An 18474-nucleotide genomic window follows, 5' to 3' on the forward strand; every position below is an offset into this window, starting at 1 on the left:
TTGTAATTTTTAAAAATCAAAGAAATTGGGCTGGACAGCTGGTTCAGTGGCTAGGAACATTTGCTGTTCTGACAGAGAACCAGAGTTCAGTTCCAGCACCCATGTCAGGCAATGCACAATGCCTGTAGCTTCAGCTCCAGGAGATCTGATGCCCCCTTCTGGCTTCCTCTGGTACCTTCACTAATACATGCACACACACACACACACACACATACACACACACACACACAGAGGCACACACAAATAAAAATAAATTTTAAGAAACCATTACGTTTTTTAAAAAAGACTAAGCAAATTAAGAGGGAAAACCATAACAGAAAGCATGAACAGCAGAATAAATCAAACAGGAAAATCAGTGAGTTCCATGATAGACTATTTGAAAATACATAGTTTGAAAGGGGAAGAGGAGTAAATATGAATTTAAAAGGTTTTGAGGGCTTTGGTACTGCATTAAAAGTGCATATACTCAAGTCATTGGGGTTCAAAAGGGACTGAGAATGCCCAAAAGACAGCTATATAAAGAGATAATTTAAAAAAAAAAAAAAAAACTTCTGGAATTTAGCGAGATTACAGATACCTGGGTAGAACCGCCAGTGGTGATGCACTTGTTCAACTCAATCAAATCTACTGTTCTAGCTTTATTCCCGGTGTGTTGGGAAAACACTATGACCAAAGCAACTTAGAGAGAGAGAGGGTTTACTGGGTTCATGCTTCCACAGTACAGTTGTCTCTGAGGAAGTCAGGGCTGGAACTCAAGTCGGAACTGAAGCAGACACCACGGAGGAACGAGGTTAACTGGCTCCTGCACTGGCTTATGGTTCCCTAGCTTTCTCTACAGCCCAAGAGGACCTGGTGCAGCCCACAATGGGCTGAGCCCTCCTGCAACAATGACCAATCACAACAGTTCTCTGCAGGGCGTATTTGAGCTCTCAGAGGTTAAAGACAAAGGCAGGCTTGTAAAAGCTACAAAATAAAGGAAACAACAAAAGGGGGGTGTTCCTAAAGCCAACACACTTCTCAAGAGCAGCTCTGCCGACAGGGAGAGAAAAGATGAGATCTTCACAATGTTGAGGAAAAACAAAACAAACAAAAAGAAACCCTGCTAACAGAGATCACAATGCTCTTCAGAGCTGTCCATTAGAAATAAGGGCTAGAAGGAGGTATTAATTTTCTTAGACAAAAGCTCACATGGCCACCAGTCCTGTCATACAAGAAATGCTAGAGAGTTTTCAAATTTAAAGAAGTAAAAATCGGCATGAAGAAAACATCGGAAGATGCAAACTCGCCGGCAGAGCTTGGGGGGGGGGGGGGACAGTGGTTAAGAGCGCCTGCTGCTCTTGCAGAAGACCTGGGTTTGGTTCCTAGCACCCACACCCTTCTGTAACTCTGGTTCCATGGATCCAATGTTCTTCCTCTCTTAATTTTTTGGGGGGAGGGGCATTTGGTTACAGCAATAAGAAAAACAACTAATATAAAAAACTAGTAGTAAAGGGCCAACTTTCACATACACACTTTCCAGGAATTGATCTGGAAGGAAATGGAAAACTTGCAGTGGTGGCTCACACCTTTAATCCCAGCAGAGGCAGGCAGACCTCTGTGAGTTCAAGACCACCCTCATCTACAGAACGAGTTCAAGGACAGCCAGGGCTACACAGAGAAACCTTGTCTTGAAAAAAAAAAATAAACAAACATAAACAAAGAAAGAGAAAAGTCAAACATACCAACAATGAATAATGAGATTAAATCCATAATGAGATGTCTCCTTTCAGAGAAAAGCGTGGGACCAAAGGCCTTCATTCTTGAGTTCTTCCAAACTAGCCAAGGACACAGCGGAAACTAAAGAAGCCATGGGCCACTCTGCCAAAAAATCTTCAACAAAACACTGCCAAACTATGCGGGGCAATGGTGGCGCATGCCTTTAATCCCAGCACTTGGGAGGCAGAGGCAGGCGGGTCTCTGAGTTTAAGGCCACCCTGATCTACAGAGTGAGATCCATGACAGCCAGGGCTACACAGAGAAACCCTGTCTCAAAGAGAGTGTTCACCTGATCAAGTACATAAGAGGCATCCAGGAATTCAAGAGTGAGCCAACACACACAAATTAGAAAACATGGTATTCTGAGCAGAGCGAGGAAGAAAACCCTGTATGTTTTTCCCAGGAGACACAGGGAAACTATTGAAATTCAGCATCCCTTAATTTTGAAATCTGAGTAAATTAGGTACTACAAGGAACATAAGGTAACGCAGGCTGTGTGTAGTAAGCTGAAGCCAACATGCAGAATTGGGGAAGGACCAAGCTTTCTCTGGAAGCTCTGGAACAAGACAAAGGTGGCCACTTTCAACACTTTACCTTAACAGACTTCTGAAGATTCTAGAACCCAACAAAAAGAAGCGGTAAGCAGGATCTGGGGAGGAATCAGAACCTACACTACAAGGTCAAAGGTCATACGAACAAGCTATCATTGCACCTCAGGGAGCTAAAAAAAAAAAAAAAAAATCCAGCAAGGGAAAAATGAGGCTGTTCAGATTTACCAGTGTTGAGTCACAGGGTCATTGCTTGAGGCAGCATGATGTAGAAAACACTGAAGACTACCAGAAATATTAGAACCAATAAACCAGTTCAGCAAAGTCGTTTGTTTCATACTGTGTATCAGCCTGTCTTTCATCTTTGCACTTTAAAACACCTGAAGTTCCATTTTTATTTATTGTGTGCCTGTACGTTTGTGGGCACACTTGTGAAGATCAGAGGTCAACCTTCAGGAGGTGCTCTCTTCTTCTGCCGTGTGAGTCCTTGTAAAAGTAACTTTGATTCACCTGATATAATTGTCCCTGAGCTATATATGATTATCTTGCTAACCTTGGCCTAGTCCGGAAGCTTCTAGCCTCCGTAGAATCTAATCTAAGCCTGGAATGTTTTTAGCCTCTGAGACTTACTGCTGAATAAGCTCGCCCTTTCTTGTTCTTTCTGAGCACTGGCTGGTTCGACTCAGCTGTTCTGGCTCAAACTCCTCTCCCAGCTGACTGATTCAATCTGGCTTTTCTCTTGGCCTCTGAATTGCTCTGCTTGGCCTTAAACTGACTCCAGAAATCTTTTCTAATCTCCTGGTTCCTTCATGTTCTCGTGCTCACTCTGTCTTTGCCTGTGCCTAGCTGTTTGCTCTTCAATCTGTCTCTGTAAAACTCTCCTGGTAACCCTGCCTCCTCCCTCTGTGTCACTCCGCTCTCTCTCTCTCAGCTCTACTGCACTGCTCTCCCTGGACTCGACCAGTATCCTGTGCTATACTGTCTGCTCTAAGTAGCTTCCTGTCTCTCTTCTCTGAGAGTTGGGTATATGCTGTTCCTTCAGATCTATCTCTGATTGGTCACTTACTCTGCCTCTCAAGTAGACATCACTTTCAAACACAGGTGCTTTCTTCTACAAACTACCTTTACTTTCATTGTTTGGGATTAAAGGTATTTAGTAAGGACATTTCTGTATTCTAGCCAGAGGGATTAAAGGTGTGTGCTAAGGACGGAGCCATACCACAACTAGAAACAGGTTCAACTATTCTGTAACAGGTGCTGGGAATCAAACTCAGATTATCAGGCTTGGTGGTAAGTGCCTTTACTCACTAAGCCACCTGCTGGCCACATTTTTATATAAACCTTTTTATTAGTATGTATTAAGTGTAAATAGTGATAGGCTTTATGAAGACAATATTTCAAACATGTGCCTTACCATATCCGGATGGAGACTGCACTGCACTCACATGATAAGAACATACCTATATACATATTTATATTTATTTATGTACTATGTGAAATCTAGAATTCACAAATAAGGGAAAATAAATGCTGTTTGGTTTCTTAGTCGTGGCCCTTCTGATCAGAGTGAAAGACATTTGCATTTCTGGTGCCAGGAATGTTGACAGTTCTTTGCTTTTACTGTTCATTAGTACTCAGCTTCTTGGGATATTCCTCCTCTGTCAGGTTTAAGTAGCAACTTGCTCCAGCTGGGCACTTCCTTCACTCAGCTGATGGCTCCTTTGCTAAGGAGAAGCTTGTCGAGTTCCTGCTCTCTCATATGTCGGTTCTTGGTTTTGTTTCTTGCGCTCTGGGAGACCTTTAGGAAAGTCATTTTCTGGGCCTGCGTCTTGAAGTTTCTCTGCGTGTTCCTTTCCAGCTTCAGGGTTCCAGGTGTTTAGCAGAGAACAGGTTGGTCTGTTTGGGATTCGTTTTCATTCCGGGTGAGAGGGAGCCATCTGGCTTCATCCATACGTGTCTGTAGGGATGTTCACTGCTCCTAGCTCTGTGTGTGGAAGATGCTGTCTTTTCTCTAGTGTGTTCTTTTTGCACTTTTGAAAACTCAGGCAGCTGGACAGGCTCAGTTGTAGAGCTGGGTTCAATTCTCTGTTCTGTGTTTTGTCCCAGTGCCCTGGGTTTATTTGTTGTACCATAACAGTGTTTGTTGCCTAGTTATGTGTCCTGTAGCATAGCTGATAACCAGTATTGTAACACCTCCAGCCATTTCCTATGTGCTCAGGATTGCATGGCTCTCTGCAGTCTTTTGTGCTTTGGTGTACATTTTAGGATTGTCTGTTTTGAGTTCTGTGTGAATGTCACTGGAATAGATTGTGTTCCAATTCCACTGGAAGGAATTGTGTTGACTCGGTAGGTCCTTTTGTTACTATAGCTGTTTTCACTATATCATTTCCTGGACTGATGCTTCTCTAACCCAGTAGCAAATGATCTGGAAAGACAAAGAAGCAGTCCCTTTCATGGTAGCTACAGAAACAAAACAAAATGCCTATGACTAAGTTCCATCAAAAGTCAGATGATCACTAATGCACACTATCAAGCACTGATAAAAGAAACAGAAGAGGGCACACCCATGGAAAGAGTCCGTGTGCGTGAATTAGGTAAAAACAATCTTGGTAAAATAACCACAGTACCTGAAGTGCTGTGTGGATTAAATGGAATCCCTAACAAGATTCTAATAGTGTTTCACAGAAACAGAGACAACACAAGCCAGAAATGCATATGCACACACCGCACATGGAGACGCAGACACACACACACATAAAGACATAAAGAGAGAGACAAACTCAGACTTTAGATAAAGAACAAAGTCGGGCTTATTATACTACCCAACTTCCAGATACACTGTGGGGCTGGGATATGATTCAGCTTTCAGCAGTGGGCCCTGTGCTTAGTATTCACTAAGTTTTGAGTTCAGGGCCTGGAATCAAGGCTTAATGATTAAGAGCACACCCTGCTCTTGCAGAGAACCCAATTTGGTTCTTAGCACCAGTATCAGGCAACTTACAACTGCCTGTAACCATAGCTCCAGGGGATCCAACACCTCTGGCTCCTGAAGGCCCTGCATTCATGTGTCCATACCTACATACAGATGTACATAGGTACACATAATTTAAATTAATAATGAGAGAAATAATAAATCTTTATTTAAAGCCCTAAGTTCAAACACACACACACACACACAAAGGAGTATGAGTCAGCTTGTTTATTGTTCTTTTATGGAAGGCAAAATATTAGCAGTTGAGATATTTTTCCTGCTGGGCAGTGGTGGCACATGCCTTTAATCCCAGCACTTTGGAGGCAGAGGCACGTGGATTTCTGAGTTCGAGGCCAGCCTGGTCTACAAAATGAGTTCTAGGCTACAGGGCTACACAGAGAAACCTTGTCTCGAAAAAACAAAACAACAACAACAACAACAACAACAAAAAACACACACAAAAAAAAGAAAGTAAGAAAAAGAAAAAAAGAGAGATTTTTCTTTACTACAACTTTGGGTCTCCACTTCACTATCACTCTGTACCTAGACAACTAAATTTTATAAGAGTTAATGAGAACAATAAAGGAGAAAGGTGAGAAATCACACATTACTTTGAGACATGATATCACCATGCAACTCTGGTTGGCCTACAACCAATTGAGTATACAGAGCTGACCTTGGACCCACAGAGATCTGCCTGCCTCTGTCTCCCACACGCTAGAATTCTTTAATCCTATGTGCACCACCATACCTGGCTGGCTTGCTTGCTTGCTTGCTTGCTTTTTTTTCATTTCTTTCTTTCCTTCTTTAAGATCCATGAAGTATTTTGTTACCTGGGACTGTGTGGCCCTATGGAGCTGTAAATGTCATGCCGGGCAAAGGACTGCCAAAGGATCAAGTGCAATGACACACTCTTGAAATCCTTGCACTCTGGAGGCAGAAGGCAGAGAATTGCTGTAAATTAAAGGCCAGCTTGGTATACCTAGTGTGCTTTAGACCAGCTAGAGCTACATAGCAAGAAACAGTCTAAATAAATAAATAAATGAATAAATAAATAGACTATCTTAGCCCTTAGTGAAGGCTATTCCCAGTTTCCCAGTTGTCAACTTGACTTTATCTGGAATGAACTACCATCCAGAAATGGAGGGCACACCTGTGATCCAGACCTTGAGCCTGGAAGACACATGATTTTGATCCAGATCTTGAGGCATAGTAGTCACAAAAAGCTTAGGCCCAGGGAATGTGATACATGCCCTTTTAATCCCAGGAGACAGAGGCCAGCAGATCTCTTGAGTTCAAGACCAGCCTGGGACAGAGCAAGTTCCAAGTAAAGAACAGCGTAGGTCCAGGCATGCTGGTGTACACCTTTAATCTGGGCCACACCTTCTGCTGGGCGCCTCCATAAGGACAATGGAAGAAAGAAGGCTGCCTCCTCATCTGCCTGCTTGCACTTACTTGCCTGCACATCTCTTGGAACCTCCTTCAGGATTCACTTCTACAGAAGACCAGCTGAAACAACTAGCCTCATGAGACTGAGCAACTGCTAGATTCTTGGACTTCCCATTCACAGCTGCCCATGGTTGGGTTAGTTGGACTGCAGAGTATAAGTCATCACAATAAAATATCTTAATATTCTATAAGTTCTATAACTCTAAAGAGCCCTGACTAATACACCCTTTCAAGTTGCTATAACAAAAAGCCATAAACTTGGATGGCGTTTTAGACAACAGAATGTTACTCCTTATGGTTGGAGGCTGGAGTTCCAAGATTTAGACTGGGATGCTAATAGATCTAGTCTCTAGAAGGCCCACTTTCTGATTCATGGATGGCCAACCTTTCTTAGTGTCCTCACATCTCTCTGAGGTATCTTGATGAGGGCACTGATCTCACTTGTGTGACAGATTTACCCTTCTGACCTAATACACTCCCAAAGCTTACACTTCCAAATACGATCTGCAGGCGTAGCCTAAGACAAGCGGATTCGAGGGTGGGGGATGGGATAGTAGTTTGATAGTATTAGGTCATTACATTTACACCTAAGCTGCCTCTCTTCTGCCCTCACTCACTGTGTATCACTGAGTGGTCTTGTGAAAGCAAAGCCATTTCTCTTCCTGGTAAACAAGGATAGGTGCATGTAGCTTCCAGAATCAGAGGAAACTGTGTGTGTGCAGCCTTGATGCAAGGGTGTGGTTCTGGTCTCATTTCTGTTGCTGCTATAAAATACTTGTCTGGAGTCACTAAGCTCAGCTGTGCTTCGTTGCTTAACTCCTGGCTCCTCTCTCTGTACCCCTCGGTTTTTCTTAGGTGGCCACCCTGGCTCATTTCTAGAACACTGTTCCTCTAAACTTACACAGGTCACCATGAAATTATAAAACCCCACGAGGCAGGCTGAGGGAGAGCACTCGGTATAGAAGGAGAGAATGTCCCTGCTATAGTGAGTGCAAGCGGAGCCTCCGGACCTCTTTTGGAGGAAGGAAGGTGATCAAACTGAAACCTATGTTACAAGCCACCCATACTGCTCTGTGAATGAGGCCCTGCTAACCATCTGCAAAGACCCAGCCGGGGCTGGCTTTATTGGTTTCCATGGAGACCCTTGGCATTGAGGGACACTTGGCCATTGTGTGCCTTTGTGTTGCTTTGAGTCTGTAGTAGGAAAGATGCCAGCTGCAGATCAAGAAAGGAATGTCCTGAGACCCTGGCAGTACTTTGTTTTAGTCCAAGTGAGATAGGGAAATGAAAAACCATTCTGAAGCCCCAGAGGGGCTGCAGGGAAGGGGCCTCACCCTCTAGCAAAGATTTCCTGTGTAAAAGGCCTGAGTGGTGCAGTAATGACATAGCAGATGCCATCTTCAAGGTTTTTGTCAAGCACTTAGTATTTATTCAATGATTGTGCAAGCAGACATTGCTCCTGAGCCAGGCAGATAGCAGGGGCCAATGTCCCGGTTCTCAGGTCACATTCCGCCCATCTACAAATTAGGTAGCTTTGATATGACCCCCATTTTATAGGGGAGGAAACTTAGCATGCCTGAAGTCACAGGCCAGGAAAATGAAGAATTAGAATCAGAGATGAAAAGTAAGTGTGTGTGTGTGTGTGTGTGTGTGTGTGTGTATCACACACACATACACACTAGGAGTTTGCATCCATTACTCCTCACCTATTTTAATTTATTTTTGCTTATTTGTTTTTGTTTGTTTGTTTTGAGACAGGATCTTACTGTATAATCCTGGCTGTCCTAGAACTCCCTATGAGGATTAGGCTATCCTCAGACTCAGAGAGATCCACTTGCTTCTGCCTCCTGAGTACTAGGATTAAAGGCATGCTCACCAGCCTGGTTCCACCTAGTTTTTGAAACTGTTTCTCTCAGATTGGGATAGACTGGCAGACCAGTGTTCCCCAGGGATCCTTCCAGTGCTGGAATTACAGATGTTCTCAGACGTGCTCAAAAGAGTGTAACTTTTAATGTGTGTACTGCAACATAACGTCTTGCCTTACCGTGCAAGCACTTTATAAAGTGACCCATCTCCCCAGCCCCTGAGACGTCCTCCCTTGAAGGGTGTAAGAATTGGGTGATGTGCAAAGAGTGGGAGCCAGTCTGGTTATCTTGAAAGGCCACGCATCTCTCCTGTGGTGGCCACCGCAGGCTTTGTTCTCCTGTACCTCTGAGATGCTTGCTCTTCAGAGTCCGAATCCCTGTGTCAAGGTCCTGCCGTCCTGTCTACCCCATAGTAGACAGCAGGAATTGTGAGCTTGTGTCCAGAGCTCTTCTTCTGCCTGGTGGGGTTGGGGGGCAGGGGTTACAAGATGCTTGCTTTGAGTGATTGATTTGAGTGGGAGCTTGACACGGTCTGGTACAGCCAAGGCCACCAGTCTCTGGCTTGACATCTTTTTATTTTTTCAAAGATATATTTACTTATTTCATATATGTGAGTATACTACTGCTCTCTTCAGACACACCAGAGGGCATCGGATCCCATTACAGATGGTTGTGAGCCACCGTGTAGTTGCTGGGATATGAACTCAGGACCTCTGGAAGAACAGTCAGTGCTCTTAACTGCTAAGCCATCTATCTCTCCAGCCCCTGGCTTGGCATCTCTAGGAACTTAGACAAGCCCATTGAACTTCTGATCCTGTGAGCCAAGGCAGACCCTACTGACAAATTTAAGTTAGATATAAAAGACACCAAAGGCTGGGGATATGGTCCAGTAGGTCAAGTGCCTTGGAGCCTTGGGTTGGAATTACAGCACAAAACCAGGCATGGTGGTATGCCTGCAACCCCAGTACTCAGGAGGTGGAAGCAGAAGACTCAGTTCAAGGTCATCCTTAGCTACATGGCACATTGCCTTAGAAGGGTAAGTAATAAATGTGAAGGAAAGCCTTTCAGTCCCTGTCCCTGCAGAGTAACTCCCCTGGGAGGGTTATGTCGTTTGGGTGTTGTTTGCTTTTATGTGATGCGGGACATTGTGCTTACCAGGCAAACACTGAATGGCATCGTGACCTCCCCCAGAACAGATTAAAAGGATTTTACTTACAAGAGGTGGCTTTGTTTTCCTTCCCTGTCATTTTACCTGAATGGTTCTCACCTTGTTGATCAAAACCTGGAGCTCCCCACAGGTCCTACTCCAGCTCAAGTCTCCCATTGCACAGGGCAGATAAGAAGCAGCACAGGAACCAATTAGCATTTTAATTAAGGTGGGCAGGACTGAGGCCTTAGCTATCTGGATAGACCAGAATTACTGCAGAGCCATGGCTCAGCTGGAGCAAAAGTTCTCTTGGTTTTCCATGCACTCGGCTGTTTACTTGATTTTACATCAATTAAATCTTTCCTTTCTGACCACACCTAAGGAAAAGGTCCCACCAGACTTTAGGCCACCTTTAAAACTGTCTATTCTGCTTAATTGGTTGATGGGGAGGGAGGGGTAATGTGGGGGGGGGATTAGGAGACCTTGAGGGGCATCCGTTGTTTTGAGACAAGGCCTCATACAGAGCAGGCTGTCCTAGAACTCGATATATATCTAAGAATATCCTTAAACCACTTCCTTCTATGCTCGCTTCAGTGCCAGGATAGCCAGTGCCACTGAAAATGGAGCCCATGACCTCGAGCATGCTAGGCAAGCACTCTATCTTGACAGCCCTGGGTTTTCCTGTGCATCACACCAATGGAACATCTCACACAGGGCTTTGTCTGAGACATAGCCAGTGTCTGTCCTTTGTTCCTTCCAGTGTTTTATCTATCCTCCATTGATGGACACTTGGATTACGGGAGCCTCATGGCTATTTTGGACAATGGTGCAGTGAGAGGTTGAATGGTGTGTTTGAGTCCTGTTTTCAGTTTTCTTGTTACATAGTGTCTGAGTAGAATCTGTTAGATGTCAATTCCGTAGAAATTCTTAAGGAACTCATAGACTCTTGTTGTTTTTAGTTAGACACTCTGTATATAGCCTGAACTGGACCTAGTCTCCTGAGTGGGAGAGTTATAGGAGTGTAGTACTGCATTCTGTTTAGGAACTGTTAATCCCACCAGTTGAGAATAAGACCACTACCACAACTTTTGAGCCAATCTGAAGCAAGCCTTAATTAAATACTGGCCAGGACTCTGACCAAGTCCATTCTGGAGTTCCCAGAAAATGGTGACAAGTCACATATCCCAGTGGCTTATAAAGATAAACCCATAAAGCTGAGTATTTCCCACCAGGTCCAACTGGGCAGGCACACATCCTGATGTAACTCCTGTCATGCCTCTATGGGATCAAGCACAGCCTGTTGAGTTAGATCAACTTGTTCAGGGGAGTGAGAATATGTGTCTTGTTGTCTCCCCTAAACAGTAGCCTCCAGCTTTTCAGGAAGTAGCTGTCCTGGGCAAGGGGTTCTAGGTTAGAGGCATTTTTGTTTTATGGCATTAAAACTTAAAGCATAACTTTGGCTCTCATGGAACCTGTAATTCTGGGCCTACAAGATGACTCAGCCAGTAAAGGCACTCATACCAAAACCTGAGAATCTAAACTCAGTGGCCGAGACCTAGGTGATGGAGGGGATCACTGACTCCTAGAGTTTGTCCTTTGACCTCTACTTTTCTATATGCACATGCTACACATGGTGGAGGGAGGGGTAATTTTTTTTAAAGAACCCAGTTGCCCCAAACTATGATAAAGCACCATGACCAAGCAGAGGAAAGGTTTATTTGCACCTGTAATCCCAGAGGGGAAAGGGTCCATCAGCACCATGGGCTCCTCTCTCAGGCTTGGCAGCAGGCAGGCACAGTGGCTGGAGCAGCAAACTGAGAGCTCATATCTAGAAGCACAGGAGTGAGAGAGAGCCTCTGGAAACGGTATGGGGGTTTAACTTGTCAAAGCCTGCCTCTAGTGACATACTTCTCCCACAGACCCACACCTGGTATACTTCCGCAAACAGTGCCACCAACTGGGAACTGTGTGTTCAAAGACATGAGCCTATGGGGAACATTCTCGTTTAAACCATCACACACAGGCTCTGTCCAGTTCTGGAATTACAGATGTGTGCTGTCATACAGGCACAGAACCCAACCTCCAAGCATCCTCAGTAACATCAAGGCTGAGGATTACGGAGTTATCCTCAGGCCTGCTCTAACCCTCTCTCCCACATCACTGCCCCGCAGCAAGCCTATCATCTGCTCAATGGTAACCCTGGTGCCAAGTAGATGCACACCCTGCTCCTCTCAGAAATCTGACAATGTGGCTGGGTAGTCTCGTTTCTTGGAGTTGTCTCTCTGCCACTTTGTCTCAACTTCCCTTCTTCTGAATTGGAATCTACTTAACTTTGCAGCAAAGATAACACCCCCCTGGCCTAGTTGGGAAGGAAGCACCCCATCTTCCCATAGCACCTTGCACACACCAGGCAATCAGTCATGATTCTCTTCTGGAGTTGTTTGGTTGCAAGGCTTTTTGATGTATCACTGGGCCTTGACCTTGCTATGTAGCACAGAGTGGCCTTGAACTCACCAGCCTCCTGCACCAGCCTCCTGCACCAGCCTCCTGCACCAGCCTTCAAATCCTGGAGTTGCAGGAGCAGCAGCATGCCAGGTCTTCCATTTGTGTTATATGAAGTTCATTGTTGACAGTGACGAGGAAACTTTATATAATAAGTACCTTGCCGGGTTATTTTAAGAAGTTAATGACAGGGTGAACAAGGTGCCTGGTACATTCCCCCACCCTTTCTCTGGTCATAGTTCTTGGCCAAAGAATTATGAGTGTGTTTTACCTGTTTTTTTCTTCCTCCTATGTGATTTGGTGCCTTGCCTGTAACAGCTGCCTAATTAACTTTGGCTGATTGAATTAGTGGGCAAGAAAGTGAGTGAACAGGGACTCTTCTGATTATTTGAAAAATACATTGAGAATGAGTGACTAACGGAGATTGTTTTGTTAAAAGGTGAACATCAACTGTAGGGCACACAATGTCACATGTCACTAGGGCATGTTTTCCAAAGTGACTTGTCAACTGAAAGTGCATAGGTGTGACTCTCACTTTTATGGGCTATTCAAAAGTCCTCTCAAGACACTTCTAAAACATATTTGATAGACGAAACTTGAATTACATGACGATGTCTCAGCACTCTAAGACAGATGGCCTTAAGTGAGGCCTTAAGTAAATGGCTGCTTTTTCTACATACTTACTCTACTGCTGAATTAATAGGCCTGTCTTGAGTTGGATATTAGAATCAACTTGTAAAAAAACACATTAAATTGTCAAAAGAAGAATATGTTTTCTACGTTAATTTATGGTCACAATTTTAAAGCCTACTGTTTTCTCCTAACTTTTCCTCTCATGAAAAGAAATAAGATGGAGTCTCTGAACTGCTTCCTTTTTAAGATAGGCTCTGACTCTGTAGCCTCTAGCTAGCCTGGAATTCACTATGGAGAGTGAGCCATAATGAAGTTATGGTCTGCCCACCTCTTCCTCCTAAGCACTGGGGTTAAAGTCATGAACTGTCATGCCCACCCTTGAACTCCTTCTATCACCACCACCACCACTATCATCATCATCATCATCATCATCATCATCATCATCATCATCATCATCATCATCCAAGCCTTCTATCTACTGTGGCTAGGTTAACTGAATAAATTAGTCTCTTACAAGTAAAGATTTTGGGGTCAGGCAGTCACTCCTGAAAGAGCCCTTCCTCAGATCTGAAATGGGGTGAGCCCTGTTTATTGGACAGTGGAGCAACCAATACTCACATGACAGCCTTTCTGCCGAGGAAAAGTTAAGATTTCCAAATCGCAGCGCAGCTAGCTCTGGGGTGGATTCTCCCAGAGACAAAAGATAAGATTGCACAGAATCTGCTACGGTGCAGTGTCCCTCAAGAACTCTCTGTCCACAAACAACAGAAACTACCTGGCTCGAGCTAGCAAGCAAAGCAAAGGTGGCCAGGCTGCAGAGAAACGTCTGCACTTGCTTACAAAGGTGTTGCTCAGGTAGGAACCCCTTCCTCATAGTCCTCATGTTTCCATTTGCACAAGGAGACATCGGTGAATGCAACACCATCTCTTCATCTACAGGAGGAGGGATCTAGACGTGCTCTTTCTCAAGGTCTCTAGTGATCAAACTCAGGTGCTCATGCTTCTTTGGCAGTTGAATCATATCTCTGGGCCTCTGTTTTTCTATCTAGAAAGTGGGTATGCTCATCCTGTCTGGAGTGTGGAATGTAGAAAGAAAAAGAATGTAAATTAAAGTATAGATTCTATTCAGCACAGAATGTGCTTGAGTAAAGAGAGTATTCAGCACACAGTACGGAATTTTTAACCTAAGAGTCTTTCCCACCAAGTGGGCAATGGTGGGTTTAGAATGCAAAGGTGTGGTCCCCATGGGTCTAAGTCTGTGGCTATGGTCTTTTTCAGGACAGCAGCAAGTAAAGGGGGTCCCTCTGCCTGAAGAAGGTGGTCATGGCCTTCTTGTTGATTACCCGACGGCTGGCCTGCAGTTCACAGAAAAACCTCCACCTCTTCACACCTGGTAAGCCCCACCAAAATCCTAGCATGACCTGCTCCTTAAGAGACACAGGCAAACAAGGGGGTCTGTGGTCAGAGTCCTCGAGGATAGAAGGAGCTGCCTGCTTCCTCCCTAGCTTCTTCAGAGAGACTATCTCCACGGCTGCCCAGACCCTGTCCATAGATGGACACTTCTCATGTAGGAAGGAAGTCGGTGCAGCTCAGAGCCATTCTGCTCAGGAGGGGTGACCTCTAAGCAAGAAGGACCCAGAAAAAAAGACACAGTGCTGCAGTTAGTGCCAAGGAGTAGAGAAAGCCACAACATTGAGGCTGAGGGTATGTGTACCTCAGGGGCAGAGTGCGCTAACACAGAAGGACACACAAGGTTTATTCCCCCATCGCTGTATACACTGGAGCAGCAGGGCTGAGGAGGTGACTTAACAGATATGGCATTCAGAGAACTAGAATCCATAACTCAACACAAAAGGAGCTGGGGCATGGCAGCCTGCTTATGTGTCCAGCCTTTAGGATTTAGAGAGAGGGGATCCTCAAGGCAGGGTGACTAGGTAGACCAGACAAACCAGCCCAGGGCTCATCAAGAGGGGCCTCAGTAGGAGAACTGAAGAAGGCATCTGATGTCAGCTCCTAGTGCCCGACACACACATTTGAACATTTACCCACACATACAGTTACACAATTACACACATACACATGCAATTACACAATTACACACATACACACACAATTACACAATTACACACATACACACACAATTACACAATTACACACATACACACGCAATTACACAAATGGGTGACGTGGTAACTGCCTTTAATCCCAAAACTCAGTATTTTAGAAGGATCAGGGGTTCAAGGTCATCACCAGCAAGTCCAAGGCTACCTTGGGTCCATGGAACATGAAGAAAAAGAAGAAAAAAGCTGAAGTTACAAGCATGATGCCAGTGGTCACATAGTTTCCCACATCCAAGGTTAAGGAGTTCAAGGTCAGGAGTTCAAGGATGGCCTTGGCTTTGTAGTAAACCTTGTCTAAAAGGAAAGGAGGGGTGAAAAAGAAGACAGACTGTGAAAAGGGGAAGTGAAATGGGGAACAGTGCCTGGAGGGGACACAGCCTCCAGCTGGTAACTGTCTGAGTATTCAGGCGCTGAGCTCCAGCTGTGAACTCTGACCCGCTCCAACTAATCATGCACAGCATGGGGCTGTCTGGCCATGCTGACCCGCAGTGGGGCTGTCTGGCCATGCTGACCTGCAGTGGGGGGAATTTGTCATTAATTTTACTCATTTACTTTTGAGACAATGTCTCTTGTAGCCTGTTAGCTCTGTAATCCCAGCACCAGGATGCTAAGGCAGAAGGATCCCTTAAGGCCAGTCTGGAGAGCTACATAAGGAGTTCTAGGCCAACATCAAACGAAGAAGGTCTGGGGAGATGGCTCTATGTTTTTAACCTGCATCGTGGAAATTGAGCTCAGGTTATCAGGCTTAAGCCCTTTTACTAGCTGAGCCAACTTTCTGGTCTTAATAAAAATGACTTGCTACACAAGTATGAGGATCAGCAGCCACTTAAAAGCTGGCTGTGTAACAGCTGGGTGCGGAGGCACACGCCTGCAATTCCAGCATTGTAAAAGGAAGCAGGGGGTCCCTGGGGTTTAGTCTAGCCAAATCATCGAGTTCTGGGTTCACTGAGAGACTCTGTCTCCAAAAATGAGGGGGAGAGAAATGGACATGCACTTAACACACACACACACACACACACACACACACACACACACACACAATGACTGATAGAATGAGGGGCAGGGCAGGGCAGGGCAGGGCAGGGCTCTACCTGGACTTTACCTTCACATTGTTCAGGTTTACATAAAGAACAATTGTTTTCTGGATATGATATTTTAATTTATTAAGACAAGAGAGTTGGCTCGGCCAGTAGAAGCATTTGTGGCTTGTGCTGGCTACTTTTATGACAACTTGACACAAGCTATAGTCATCCAAGAGAAGAGAGCCTCCATAAGACCTGACCATGAGGCATTTTCTTTTCTTTTTTTTTAAGGTTTTGTTTATTTATTATATGAAAGTACACTGTAGCTATCTTCAGACACACCAGAGGGCATCAGATCTCATTACAGATGGTTGTGAGCCACCATGTAGTTGCTGGGATTTGAACTCAGGACCTTCAGAAGAGCAGTCAGTGCAAGAGCTGAGCCATCTCTCCAGCTTGGCATTTTATTAATTAGTGATTGATGGGCAAGAGCCCAGACCATTGCCGGTGGCGCCACCCCTGGCCTGGGGACCCTGGGTTCTATGAGAAAGCAGGCTGAGCAAGCCGTGGGGAGCAAGCCAGTAAGTAGCAGCCCTCCATGGCCTCTGCGTCAGCTCCTGCCTCCAGGTTCGCGCCCTGCCTGAGCTCCTCGCTTCCTTCGGTGATGGACTAGGGTGTGGAAGTGTAAACCAAATAAACCTCTTCCTTCCCAACTTGGTGTTGGTTATGGTGTTTCATCACACTAGCCTGAGACATCACTCAAGCCTGACAACCTGAATGCAGTTCTCGAAACCCAAGTGAAAAAGCCAGCTGAGGGGAGAGGAGCGTAGAGCAAAATTCCCAACACTCCTAAGACGGAGACAAGAGAAGTGGCCAGAAGCTTGGGGGCCAGCTAGCCCAGGGTATGCCATGCAGCAGCAGTAGTAGAAATAACGGAACTCAACAAGGGGAAAACAGGAAAAGAGAGGACTCCTAAAAGTTGCCCTCTGGCATCCACACAGTCCCTGAGGCAAGAGTGCACCACCATGTACATAGCGCATCTGCGTGCACACACCCAGTCTAAACAAACTTTCTTTAAAGATAAGTTGGACGTTAAGGACTTTTGACAACTGTCCCCTTGAACAGCGCTGTCCCTTAGGCCATGTGTTGCAGTAAATATTAATCGGGGGTTTCTACCCCACCTTAGATCATTTAGTTCCCAAATAAAAGACACAAAGCCCTTATAGTTCTAAGAAGCCTTAAAGCATTAGAGTTGGGCAGATGTCAACCCTCTATGCCATTTTGTCTACTTCCCTGTCAATAACTTCAAGATATAACTCTCCATGTTCTGCCTGGCCCTCGAGGCCATGTGCTCATGATCCACTCCACAGCAACTTCTTCCTTCTTCCTCCTCTCTTCTTCTCCCTTGTGGTCCTCACCTCAGACCCCAAGCCCAGGAACTGATACACAGCCCGCCTCTCTCCTGCCCAGCTACAGGCCAAAGGCATCGTTATTAGTCACTGAAGGACAACTTGGGGACAAGTTTTACACAACAAAAGCTGTTAGATCTGCTTGCCTTAGAGCAACCAGATCTTGGGGTACAGAATTTAGCATTTGAATTGAACAGCAGCAGAGCAGCCCTTACAGGAGTGAGTACCACTGTCAGCCACAGAGACTGAGCAGAGAGCCTTCATCCACCGTGTCCAGTCCTGTGAGCCCACGACACTTACCTGCTTTCTACACACCTTTATTATTCTCTGTGATTCTGATAAGAACTTGAATCTGGGAGAAGCATTGTTTTTGCTGAGGTACCAGATGCAGCAGCAGGGCATCTGTAGGCCAGGGAGGAGTCAGGAAGTCGGGTTTTCAGCAGTTAGCTGTATGAGCTTGGGTGAACTCACTAACCTCTCTGATCTTCTGTCCTCAATAATGCAAGCATAACATTCACCCTGTGCCTAGCTGCTGAATGTGTGGGGTTTTCCTGTAGAAAAATAAACCCTTTTGTATCCTCTCTGGGGAAAGGCTAGCAAATTTCTCATTTTTCAGTTCACTCCTTGACTGGAAATTGAACATGGCTGACTTGGTGAAAAGCCCTTTTTATCAGAAATTTACAGTCATATTCTACATGGATCTCATTGAAATGGATACTGTTACCTGAGTCCGGCCAGAGAGGCAGTGAATGGGTTAGCGTCATCAGAGGCTCAGCACCGGAGGCCTGGAGAGATAGCTCAGTGGTCCAGAACACTTGTTCTTGCAGAGGATCAGGGTTCGATTCCCAAAACCCGCATGGAGGCTCACAGCCGCCTGTAACTCCAGTTCAAATGGACCTGACACTCTCTCCTGAGAGGGCCCTCTCCTGCTTAGGCACCAGTATACACATGATGCAGATATGCAATGCAAAACACCTCTCATAAAAATAAAGCGAGCTGATCAAATTTAAAATCATCACTGAATGCTATGTTTGGTTTTTTTTTTTTTTTTTT

General features: G+C 45.1%; 1 protein-coding gene across 7 annotated transcripts in view; it reads left to right on the plus strand.

Annotated features, from left to right (window-relative positions):
• Window positions 1–18474, plus strand: part of Abat (4-aminobutyrate aminotransferase) — a 106190-nt gene that overhangs the window by 36491 nt on the left and 51225 nt on the right. For 6 of the 7 annotated variants that reach the window (XM_031362102.1, XM_031362050.1, XM_031362064.1 and 3 more), the window contains one exon: window positions 14149–14263. In XM_031362102.1, the coding sequence (XP_031217962.1) occupies window positions 14194–14263 (70 nt within the window). In that variant the 5' untranslated portion in view covers window positions 14149–14193. Of the gene's footprint in view, window positions 1–13638; window positions 13726–14148; window positions 14264–18474 lie in introns of all 7 variants that reach the window. The other variant, XM_031362093.1, reaches the window with a different exon arrangement.

The sequence above is a fragment of the Mastomys coucha genome, unplaced genomic scaffold (assembly GCF_008632895.1).
Source record: "Mastomys coucha isolate ucsf_1 unplaced genomic scaffold, UCSF_Mcou_1 pScaffold12, whole genome shotgun sequence".
Classification (NCBI taxonomy): Eukaryota; Metazoa; Chordata; class Mammalia; order Rodentia; family Muridae; genus Mastomys; species Mastomys coucha.